Source organism: Ursus americanus, chromosome 13 (genome assembly GCF_024610735.1).
Source record: "Ursus americanus isolate L20-20 chromosome 13, mUrsAme1.1.p, whole genome shotgun sequence".
In the NCBI taxonomy this organism is placed as follows: domain Eukaryota; kingdom Metazoa; phylum Chordata; class Mammalia; order Carnivora; family Ursidae; genus Ursus; species Ursus americanus.
Window position 1 is genome coordinate 1,926,337 of NC_142139.1, and position 12,627 is coordinate 1,938,963.

Consider the following 12,627-nt stretch of genomic DNA (forward strand, 5'->3'; position numbering starts at 1 on the left):
AACATTTAAGCTGGATCTTGAAGGATGAGTAGGTTTTCACAGGATGGGGAGCGCTATTCCGAGTAAAAGAAACAGCCTGAACAAAATTAATCCTAAAAGAGAACAGAATATGGAGTATGTAATGGGTATATGGGTCACATTGCATTTTCCACTGATAGCCACAGCCATTTCTCCCGTCCTGGAAGCTCTTCCTACAATGTCACTTTGATACTCCTATGGGAACGGTGGGGTCAGTGTTCCTTTCCCTTCAGTCTGGGTAGGCTTTGAGACTCTGGGGGAAGTGATGCTGAATGACTTCATAGGACTGGTCATAAAAGAGGCTATGGTTTCTGCCTGGTTCCCTTGAGACCTCCCCTTTGCAGCCCTGAGCCATGATGTCAGCAGTCTGACTTCCCTGAGGCCGCCAAGCTGTGAAGGAGGCTGCACGTGAAGCAACCAAAGAGGCCGTGAGAGTATACGAAAAGAGACAGATGCCTGGTCACCCTTCACTGTTTTACCTGTCTGCCATCTCAGCATTAGCCAACATCGACCTCCAACCACATGAGGACCTGAGTCCTTCCCGAATTTCTGACCCACAGGAACTGTGAAACCTACCACAATGATAATCATTGCTTTAAGCAGCTAAGCCGTCTGGGGTGATTTGTTATTCAGCAATCAATAACTAGAACAGCAATTGGAAATGAAACTGGACAGTCTGATTGAGGTCTACAGAATATTTGGATTTCCTTGGACATGAGGTGGGAAACAATCCATCAAGCTTTTTAATCTGAAGAATGACATGATCTGATTTAAGGTTTAGAAAGGGAATTCAAGAGGTGCTGGGCAAGATGAATTGGAGTAGAGAGACACTGGAGGCAAAGAGCACACTTGCAGGAATTCTCTGAGTTGGACTGAACATAAAAATCACTTAAGATGCTGATAAATTTTCAGATGACTCAGATTCACCTTCCCCCCACCCCCCAAAATAGACAGGTAATCGGGAATTGTTCCTAGATGCCTTGAACAGACAAAAGAGCAGCGCATTTGGGTGTGCTTGCTGCGTATGAAGCAGTTTGCTGGGCACTTTCCCTACAGCGGAGGGGCCAAGACCGTGGGCGTGGCTACAAGAGAGCCTGCGTCTAGACTTACTCCAGCATTTACTAGTCATGTGACCTGGGGAAAATCGCTTAACGTCTCCGAACCTGTTTTGGGATCTATGACATGGCTATGAGTCTACCTTCGTCACCATTTTGCCAAGGTATAAGCCTTGTAATTGCTCAGTAACAATACATCGTAGCACACTTTCTCAAAAGTGTCGTTCTGGGGCACCTGGGTGGCTCCGTGGGTTAAGAGTCTGACTCTTGGTTTTGGTTCAGGTCATGATCTCAGAGTCGTGAGATGGAGCCTGAGGGAGTAGGCTTGAAGAGTCTCCCTCTGCCCCTCCCCCACTAAGATAAATAAATAAATCTTTTTTAAAAATTAAAAAAAAGTGTCATTCTCACATGATTCAACTTCCTTACCTCCTTTCATTTTGGCTCTACCTCCACAACTTTACTGAAACTCCTTCTGAAAAGTTCATAAGTGACCAACATTGTGCCAGGTTAAAAGAATTATTTTCCATTTTCATTTTGTCTCACTTTTCAGCAGACCAAACACTCTCGAATTTCAGAGAAAGCTGCCTCCAGCCCTGTGATGCCACATTCTCCTGTGTGTCTCCCACCTCAGTGACTGCTCTCTGCTGCTTCTGTGCTGGGTTTTCCTCCAGCCTACGGACTTCTAGACTTACTGTTCTTCAGGGCTTGACTTTGGTCCTTCTTTTCTGGATACATTTTCTTTCTATATGGATTCATCCATCCCCAATTTTAAATAGTATATATATTCAGGGGCGCTTGGGTGGCTCAGTGGGTTAAGCGCCTGCCTTCAGCTCAGGTCATGATCTCGGGGTCCTGGGATCGAGCCCCATGTCAGGTTCCCTGCTCAGTGGGGAGTCTGCTTCTCCCTCTGCCTCTCGCCCCCACTCCTGCTCTCTCTGTCTCAAATGAATAAATAAAATCTTTTAAAAAATAGTATGTATTTTCTGATGACCAATTTTTTTAACCTAAAATCTAAATAGTGACTCCAAATTTATAAAGCCAAAGGCTACCTAACATTTCCTTTGAATGTCTCACAGGCATTTTAACCCTATACTTCTTAAGCGGAGTTCTTGACAATCTCACCCAACCTACCTCTCATCTTTTTTTCTTTCTATTGTAGCACACAGCACCAAGATCCTCCCAGTTACTTAATCATAAAATCTGGAATTTACCTTCATTCCTCTTTTTATTCATCTACCTCAATCAAAATCTACCTCACATACAAATTCTGTCAGTTCAACTTTTAAAATGTTTTTGAATTCATCAATTTTTCTCCATCTCTACCGCCACTACCCTAGTCCAAGCATCTCTTGCCTGGACTCTTACAATGAATTCCTAATTTATAATAAAATCCTTTCCTTCCTCTAATCCAGTTTATTCATGACGTTATTCAAGAGATATTATTTCCGTTTTGGAATTGGGACTTTTCCGACCTGATAGCACCCTGGATTAGAATCCAGAAATCACATAATGCTGGGCCTGAACAAGATGTACATATCGTCTCATCTGCACCCTACAGCAATAAGAACGGTCTAGGTTATGCCGAAGTAATTTTGTAAAAAGCCTCGGACCTCAGTGGCTTAAAGCCACAAAGAATTCTTTCATGCACAAACTACAGGGCCATTACAGGGTGGCTGGGGGCTGGGCTCTGAGTCATCCTCACCCCAGAACTCACCCTGATAGAGCAGACACTGCCTGGAATCTCGCCAGTCGTCATAAATGAGGGAAAGAGAGCTCTAGCCAATCACGCACTGGTTCTTAACACCTTCCCACAAGTGACACATATCACTTTTAATCAGTTTCTTTGGCTAAAGCAAGTTACATGGCCACACTTAAATTACAGGGGTGCGAGGCAGTGCAATACTCCCATGTGCCGAAATGGAAAACTGAAAATATTTAGTGAACAGCACGAATGGCTAACTCTTCCTTATTTTATAGGTGAAGAAATTGGGACCCAGAGAGATTATTCACTTATAATACCAAGCTGATTTACATCATAGCCAAAATTAAAACTGAGTCTTGAATTCACTGTCCAGTGCCTTTTAAAATAATGATCCAGAAACTACTTGTTCTTTACTTTCAATAAAATTAATCTAAATGTCATGGGGCGCCTGGGTGGCTCAGTCAGTTAAGCATCTGACTCTTGATTTCAGCTCAGGTCATGATTTTGGGGTCATGGGATTGGGCCCTGCATCAGGTTTGGTGCTTGGCATGGAGCCTGCTTAAGATTCTCTCTCTCCCTCTCTGGTTACCCCCTCCAATAATAATTAATAATAATAATAATAATAATAAATTAAATGTCTTAGTATCAATATTTTTACTTACATAATATAAAATCCTTGCATTGAAATACTTTTCTACCTCTGCCTTAAAGTATAAAACTCGGACAAGTCAGGTGTCTTGTCCTCTAGTCTCACTCACATTCTAGCAAAATGCTCCAGTGATGAAACACTCTAAACCTCTCTAACCTGTCTTCTCTCATTGCCAGAAAAACTAAATCATGTTTTAGGTTTGAGATTCTAAACACGTTGGCTTAAAAAATGCAAAGAGATAAGCAAGTCAACTATGAATCCATATACATACAACCAAGCACTGTATGTCTGTTGAATCCATTAGAAATGTATTCCCAACAAAAACCTAAACAACAACGGTTTTGGGAAGAGAGGTTTAAGTTGCCCTCATAACAAGAAGTCTACAGGTGGCTGGCTGCTAGTATTGGTTCAGTAGCCAATGCTATCAAAGCTCATAGTTCTTTTGGTCTTTTCTCATAGACACAGGGTGGCTGCAACTGCCCCCTGAGATCAAGTTTAGACAAAATGGGAAGGTCGAAGCCAGCTGTGACAACACCTCTGAGAAGCAAAAGCTTCCCCAGAATCAACACACTGCCCTCTGTTCTAGCAGACTGCCCCCTGAGGTCTCATTTGCCAGGCCTGGGACTACATGGCCACCCCTAGCAGCAAGAGAGCCTGGAAATAGGGAACAAAATTATTATTATGATTGGCCAAGCCTAATTCTGCCTTGAACAAAAAAATGTGTTCTGTTGGCAAGGAATGCCGTGAGGGTAGAATGTGCTAGGACGAATAGAAGTAACTCACAATGTCCGCCTCATTTGTTGATTGATTAAAAGGCAGTATTATTTTTAAAGTTGACATAGAAACTTTTATTTTAAAAAAAACAAAATATATGTTTACTACTGAATCCATAGCAGCAATATTATGTATCTTCTCAATTGATAAAATTTAAAGATACAACAAAGCTAGTACAGTCCGTTCTGCTATAATGCTTGCTGGAAAACTCAAATTGGTTCCAACAAGATTGATACATTAGGGAACTGTTTGGGCATAACACAATTTCACATTTGCTGGTGCGTGGTTTCAACCACTTAAAACATTAGGGGAATGCAGAAAACTGTATCCAGGTGCCCTGAGTCACAAAGGAGTACACAAAATCACACATGTACACCCCTCAAAATTACCAGTGACCTCAGTTCACCACCTGGGCTGTAAGCCACACGCATCCACATCTGCTGGTATCCATTTCCACCTGATTTCACACACGGCTTCTTTCCTGACCCACAAATGGTGAGCCTTCTAAAGCCCGCTTCCACAGGTATCCTCCAGTTCTGTTTGAACACCAAGTGCCATATTTATTACATGATTTATGTATTTCTTAACCATGTATCACATGTAAAACTGTGTGATCATTTTTTATAGTTCTCTACTTGCTTTTTGTGGGTCACTGACAAAGTTTTGGAGCGCTGTGTCCTTAACCCCATATTTCCCATGAGCCCTATAGTTCTAATGGTCCACGTTTGTAGCAATACTATTACCAAAAGAGCGTATCTCTGTTAGTTACCAGGGGAACACATGCAAACATATTATATACATATATGTATATATAATATTAGGATACAAGTGAGACTTTTTAACAGGAATCGAGAAAGCTCATTTTACATCTTAGTAGTGAGTGTGCCTTTTAAAGTATTTATTAAATGTGCTTGGGAGTGCTTGTTAAAAAAAAAAAAAGACTATCAATTATATTAAATAAAAACCACTAATATGCCAAGCTATATATAGATGTCTCTACAGTGGGTGAAGATTTGTCATTTATCTTTTAAGGTAATTATGCAAATTATATTCAGCCCACACATCTTGAATTGGAAAATGGTTTTTATCTTTTATTCCTCATTTATAAACCTTGTCTAACAAGACTTAGCCATGATTCAGACTGGGCAGCGCAAAGCTGAATTTTGGCAGTACCTTTACAATAAAAGAGAATTTACTTTCCTCCTAGAGTCTCTCTTTTCTTTAACGAGTGCAGACAAAACACTGAGCACATTCCCAGAGCTTCTGCAAATTTCCCCCTTGAGAAATGTCAGTAACTCCAAGGAAAAACAACTTCAAAAAAATTAATGAAAGGCCCATCAGTACTTGCCTTCCTGCCTCCCAATCCCTGCTCCTGTCCTTTCCACCTTCCACATGTGTCTTCAGTTTCAAACATTTTTCCTTCCCTTCTTTTCCCAAGGTGAGCTGCCATTTCCTGACACTCCACCTGTGAAAAGGGAAAAGAGAAAAGATCTTACAGAAATCAGGCCCTGATGTCACCATGCTTATTTTCCTAAGCAGCAGAACAGAGAAGAACAGGTTTGGGACCATGAAAGAGTGAATTTCAGGCAAAGGTCACGCGTGGACAGGAGACATCAAAAGATTCCAGGTGTTTGTGGACATTTCCTCCTCCTCTTGTGCCTGCTACCAGGAGCCTCTCAAATTCAAATGCTTGTTTCCTCAAGAATGTGGAGCAGGGTTTAGCAAATACATTGTTAGTAAATAATTTGAGAATATTCGTCAAGGCAGAAGCAGGACTTTTGAGTGCACATGGTAATCCTTAAAAATGATTCTGTACCCACTGCTGTGATGCTACTGTAAATTCTAATCGCCCCATACTAACTCGTCAGTCACACGTGGGTGACTCTAGCTCTAAGTCCCCCTGTGTGTCTCCAGCCAGCAGACCACAACGCAGTGTCCCAGGGCATCTGTCCACACCCACAGGCACACATTAAACCCACAAGCCGCAGGTTACACTCCTGTGAGCTGCCCTTCTGCCCTGCCCCACCTTGTTCTTCTCTTTTCCCGCCACCCCCAGGCTCACGGCTGCACACAATGGGATTTTTGTTTGCTCTGGTAGCACGTGACAGCGCAGTCCCTGCTTTGCCTAGCTCTGTGCTGCAGGTCTCTCAGGGTAACAGGTGGCAGCTTCCCCTGTTGGATTCTAGGTATAAAAAAGAATGACCTCATAGGGGTGGAGCTCTGGGACTCCGTACAGGTGGCAGTCACAGCCAGGTAACCTCGCAGTGAAGCCGTTTAGTAAGAAGGGGGCAGTTAAACTCGTCACTCTGGTGGCTTCAACCCTGACCCCGAGGCACTGCCGCAAACAGCCCTTGCCTACAAGTCTCCAAGCTTGCTTTTGCCTCACATGGAGCCCAAAGAAGCCACTGGGAAAGAGAACATGGGCACCAAGAAAAAGAATCTGACCTTCTTGAGGCCCAGGCTCTATATGCTGGAGAGAAGGAAGACTGACACAGTGGTTGACAGCAGTGTTTCTGGGGACCACTCTGGTACCTTGAGGAGGAGCCAGTCTGACAGGACCGAATACAACCAGAAATTACAAGGTAACCAACACAGGTCAATTGTCCTAGGTTATTGCATTCCCAGCTCCATTCTCCTACTCCTGCATTTGCAAAGAAACCACTTAGGGCAAAGGAGAAAAATCGAATATTATCTTCTTTGGAAGGAGGGAAATAAGGCAAATAGGAAAATTTAAAAAAATAAGAAAATGAAAGTAAACGTCACTCATAAATTATAGGAAAAAATTTATTATGTGCTTCAATAGCTAACGAACCAATTCTGAATTATTCTGAATTTATTCTTTTTTCTGGCAAGGGTAATATTTTTGTCTGCAGTTTTCCTCCCTTCCTTCTCCCTCCTTTAATTTAAGAAGTGGGAAGCTCTAGAAAGCAAATGATTTAGAAACCGACAATAGATAGTTTCTCTCAATAGATAGGTGTGGGATGTCACACCATGAGATCTATCTGAGTAATTGTACTGAACTGTGATTGTGGTTATCTTAAATAGGGGCATGAAACTGCAATCATGTCTGCGAAAAATGAGGAATGTTAGTCATTGGGTTGATATAATAGGATTTGTTGAAAATCACATAGGTGTTCATTCCTTTAGAGTGAATCGAATGGCACCCAAATCTGGTAAGAGATGTTTAACATGCTTAGATTGAATGACTTTTGAGGAAAAACTTCAGTTTATCTTGTGATGGTCATAAGAGAGTTTGACATATAACAGTTATTATAAAACGTCTGGTTTAAGGCCCCGAATGTCTAGCCATTCCCATCTACCCTCTCCTTTTCCTCCCTTTCTCTTGAAGGTCACTTGTTTGAGTAAACCTCATTTTGATGTCGATTGTGCAATGTTTTAAGTACCCACTGCAGTACCTGTTATGGGATCCCCAGAACCTGCCTCTCCCGCTTAGAGCACACTGTGTGTTTGAACTCTTATAATCCCACCACGAGCTGTCATTCTGGACTGACAAATCATGATGAGGCTAGAAAGACCAACAGAACACACTTGTACTTAGTAGGTCTCTTTCCTAAAAAAAAAAGAAAGAAAGAAAGAAAGAAAGAAAGAAAGAAAGAAAGAAAGAAAGAAAAAAGAAAAAAACACTCAGACTTAGTTATATAAATTAATTAAATAAATTAAATGCATTTAAATGAAAACTTTAAAGATAACTACTATGAATTAATGCTTTAAAAAAATCCTGATGGCTCAGGGTTAAAATGCAGTCAAGTCTTATACTTAAAGGACTTTTTAAAAAATGGGAGAGGGGTATTGTTTGATCTTTGAAATTAACTTTTCTCAAGGCAATGGATATGTTGGCAAGAGTGCAAATTTTAAAGTCATACACATTTGTCTTGCAATCCTGGCTCTTCAATTTACAACCTATAAGATTTTGAGCACATTACTTCTAATTTCCAAGCCTCAGTTTCCCTATCTGTGAAAGTGGGACAATGATACCACATAGTGTTGCTGGGAGAATGACATCAGATAACTACAGAAAACACCTGGCATATTGGCTGAAATAATGGGATATGCTCAACAAATAGTTATATTTTTATTTTAGGAATAATGGGGACAATAATGATAAAATAAGACTTTATTCTATTAATCAAATTTACTATTTTACTAGTCTATTTCAACTCTTTTTTTGTCTTTTGATGAAGAGATCACATAAGCAAATTCAGTAAAAGCCCACGGCTTTATCTCTAATAACATGCTTATTCTGTCTGAGATTGACTAATTCAGCAACTTTTTGGTCCAGATTCTCCATTAGCAAAATAAAAATGGAAACTACTTTTTGCTATTCACTTCCTAAATTTAGTAAAAAAGAAAAAAAAAAAAACCCAAAACATCTGTGACCACAAAAGACAGCAGATGTTTGCTGGTTACTTTGCAGAAGACCTCTGGCTTCTTCTGTCCTCCATTGGCTTTGTGGTTTCCCTGTGCCTTGTTGGGTCCTGTCTTTGAAGCTAGAAGACTGAGGAGTTAACCCATGTTCCTAGAATTGTTTGTGCAGGAGACAAATCAGGGAGTAAAGAAGAGCACATCAGAGCTGTAAAGATAGGTTGGCCCCCTGATAAGTAACATTTTTCAGATGTAACTTTTAAAATCCACGTCTGATATGTAATGCCTAATAGGGTTTTTAGTAAGATTCTTCTGTAACTGCTTTGGCAACAATAGAAAACATTTTCTCATTAACATTCAAAGCAATCCGTTCTGTTGGGTTTGCACTCCGGTCTGCATAATACCCATTATCATGCAGATGGATCCTAAATCACCTTAAGAAGTTTTTTTTATTTTTTCAATGCTGAAAGCTTTTCCTCTGCTACCTTGGAACAGGTCGTTCCCTGGGAGGCATTGAGTAAAGATCCGAGCTGGTTAGAGCGTTTGGATGGACCGCCCGATGGATGGCCCAAAGCCACTGTGAGGTGCCATTGTGAGGTCACAACGTGCTTTTCAGTGCTGGAAAGAGGCCTCAGTTATTTAGCCAGAGTCCTTCAGTGTGTGTTGCTATTTGAGTAATATGGTTCACTGCTCTGTCTCTTCAAGCAAGTTCTCTGAGTTCTGGGAAATCTATGACCTTTCTTTGGTGCCCCTGGGCTCACCTCTTAACTCATACTACACAGGCCACTTGTTCAATTCAATTTCTGGCTGATATCGCTTTAGTAGTGTGAATCCTAAATTGTAATTTCTTTAAAAAGGGCACACTGGGTGAGAGCTACTAGATTAAACAATAGAACATGATTCTAGGGGTCCCTGGGTGGCTCACTCAGTTAAGCCTCCGACTCTTGGTTTTGGCTCAGGTCATGGTCTCAGGGTCGTGAGATCGAGCCCCATGTCAGGTTCCTTGCTCAGCAGGGAGTCTGCTTGAAAGATTCTCTCCCTCCGCACCTCCTCCTCCGTTCAGGTGTGCATGTGGGCTCTCTCTCTCTCTCAAATAAATAAATCTTTTTTAAAAAAAGAACATGGTTCTAATGAGGGTATCATAAAATCTTTGTAGAAGGTTGTGATCACAACGTGGTCACTAAGCCTCAAGTTTTGCAATAATAGTTCTTTGCTAGCCTACTCTTAATGGCTCCTGTATTCCTTCAACAGATTTGCTCAGTTAATTGGCATTTATCGGGTATGTTATGTGGTGAGCAAAACCAGAATATGTGCCAGGGATTACAACTACAGAATCATTAAGGAAAAAAAATGTCTGACCTTTACTCCAAAGGGGCTTAAAGTCTCATTGGGAAAGATAAGACAGGTAAACAAATGAAATAAAGTGGCATGAGAGAGTACAGGTGGGATCAGTGGGTCCATAAGAGGAGGAAATGGCCTCTTCAGGATTGGGCAGGGGAGGCTGTTGGAAAACACTGTTAAGAGTTGATAAGGTGGGCGCCGGAAGGAAAGCAGAATGGGGAGAGCAGGGTGTTTTAACCTCTTCATTGTACTTATTTCTGAAATTATGTAGTTTGTTTCCTTGTTTATTGCCTATTACCGACTCCCACTTCCTCTCCCATCTCTCATCCCCCACTCCATGAAAGAGACCCTATGTGTCTTGGTAACTGTTCCATCTTTACACTTTGAATCATGCCCAGCACACAGTGTCTTTCAAATACAATGAATGACTTGAACGAGCTGGTCCAAGGAGGGAATCAGTGTGAGGAAAGGCATCGGAGCCTGAATTAATAGCTCTTGTATCTTCGAATGTGAGGATACATGTCTCCATTAATAAAGATGATTCTTCAGTAAAAAAGAAATAAACATATTAGGGATGAAAATGTACAGAATTGCCTAGATAACAAATAATTCTCAGTGGAAGCCCATTTCATTCCTGACTCTACCTTTTAGAGCATAGCAGACCCTACTTCAGCTCATTTCTCTTCTTCCATTCATCACAAGAGCTGCAGCACCTTAGCTTCCCCGCTAGCTCAGCTCCTCATTGCCATTTTACAGGGAGTCACACAGAGTGATCAAGGCCGGGGAAACTTACTGGCTGATTTATTAAAACTCTTTTCTTTGGGAAATGATTTTATGTATGATTGTATGTGTGAACTATACATTTGAAATACACCTAATTTAAAAGTTATGTACAAGTGTGTCTGTATGTATGCAGATTATGTATCTACACTATGTAAATATAGTTGTGTATGTGTACTTGAGACATATTTCTGTAATGATTAAAACTTTTTATAAAAAGTTTCTTGATTGACATTCAGCAGCCTTTTCTGAAAACCCTACATGATTGATACGACTGACATTATAGGTCTCCTCCCAGTGTGGGTAGTATGGGATGAATGTTTATTCCCCTCCAGATTTACATGTTGGTGCCTAATTCTCAATGTGATGTTATTTGGAAGTGGGGTTTTGGGGAGATAATCAGGTCATGAGGGAAACCCTGCTGAATGAGCTGAATGGGATTATTACCTTATAAGAACAAGCGTGAGAGAACTCACTCCCTCTCTCTCTGCTCTATGTCATGTGAGGGTCTGAAAAGACAGTCATCTATCAGCTAGGAAAGGGGCCCTTACCAGACACTGGATCTGCCTTAAACTTAGACTTCCCAGCCTCCAGAACTAAGAAAAAATAAATGTTTGTTGTTTGAGCCACCCAATCTTTGGTATATTTGTTATAGCAGCCCAAACTAATTAAGACAGTGGGTCAGTTACTTTTATTCCATATGGCCATACTAAACAACTGGTTAATTTTTTGGCCCATGGACATTCTTGCTTGTCAAGTATCAGGTGAAAGAGTGAGAGTGGTTGGGTAAAATGTCATTACTGTTGCTGATAACACAAGTCAAATCCACATCTCCAATTCATAATAGATCTGTGGTCTTGTCTCTTTCTTTCTTTCTTTCTTTCTTTCTTTCTCTTTCTTTCTTTCTTTCTTTCTTTCTTTCTTTCTTTCTTTCTTTCTTTCTTTCTTTCTTTCTTTCTCAAAGACTATTGTATCATTCTCATTAAGAAAGGATTTCTTGGTTGTTTTTATAAAAGCCTAAAGTGTTTTTACTGTGGTGATGATAAGGTACCAACCTAATGCATGAACGTTATACAGAATAACATATATTGCAGGATGAGGACAAATGGCTCAAATAATAAGTTAGAAGTGGTGAGATTATAGGAACATTTAATTTGTAATGATTTAAGACTACAAACCAATCTGTAAGTGAGCGGGAGGTGCAGTTAACACTGGAGATTTGCTGATTTGGCCTAGTGAGGGGTAGGATAAAACTAATTGTGCGGCTGTCTGAGCACGTTTCTATCTTACTGCTACAAGCCCTTTGTTTTCCTCCTGTTCTCTGCGTAGTAAGCAAGCCCTTTCGTACGGGGCCTCAGTATGCCCTTTGGTGAAGTGGGAAACACTTGGATCAGTAAGGTAACACCAGTGTAAATAAGGTGTTTTTCATAATTTGAAGGGTAAATCTTTATGAAAGTCAAGACACTTGTAAATCTAAGTAATTTCTGTTTCATCACACATATAGATATATTACTTTCCTTCTTTTTCAGTAAAGGTATTTTACGGTTTGGGGAAGAGTTATTTGAATTAAATAAAGGGTGAGTCCCAGGAATCAAGAAGTTGTAGCTGTTCCGCTACAATTACATTGTGATAAGAAAATTTATTCCTGTGTTCTATTTATGGGACACTAGACACAACTTTCTTAAAGGTAGCATCCAGCTTCTAATTGCATTTTTTTTGTCCACAAAAATTATGAGTTTATCAAAACAAGAAATGAGAAATTAAGAGGGAGGGAGGAAGGTAAGAAAGGAAGGAGGGAGAGAGGAGGAGGGGAGAGGGAGAGGTGTGGGGGGAGGGGGAGGGAGGGAGAAAGAGGAAGAGAGAGAGAAAGAGGGAACTCAGATGTATGAAGCAAGAATAGAAATGTACCTTAAAATAATGACAGA

The 12,627-nt window shown here is 40.7% G+C and overlaps 1 protein-coding gene across 1 annotated transcript in view; it reads left to right on the forward strand.

Moving 5' to 3' along the window:
• Positions 1–6,401: 6,401 nt before the first annotated feature.
• The window catches only part of ARHGEF38 (Rho guanine nucleotide exchange factor 38), a 121,397-nt gene continuing 115,171 nt past the window's right edge, over positions 6,402–12,627 (forward strand). Inside the window, exon 1 of the mRNA XM_045799231.2 lies at positions 6,402–6,780. Coding sequence (XP_045655187.1) covers positions 6,585–6,780 — 196 coding nt within the window. The 5' untranslated portion in view covers positions 6,402–6,584. The remainder of the gene's footprint in view (positions 6,781–12,627) is intronic.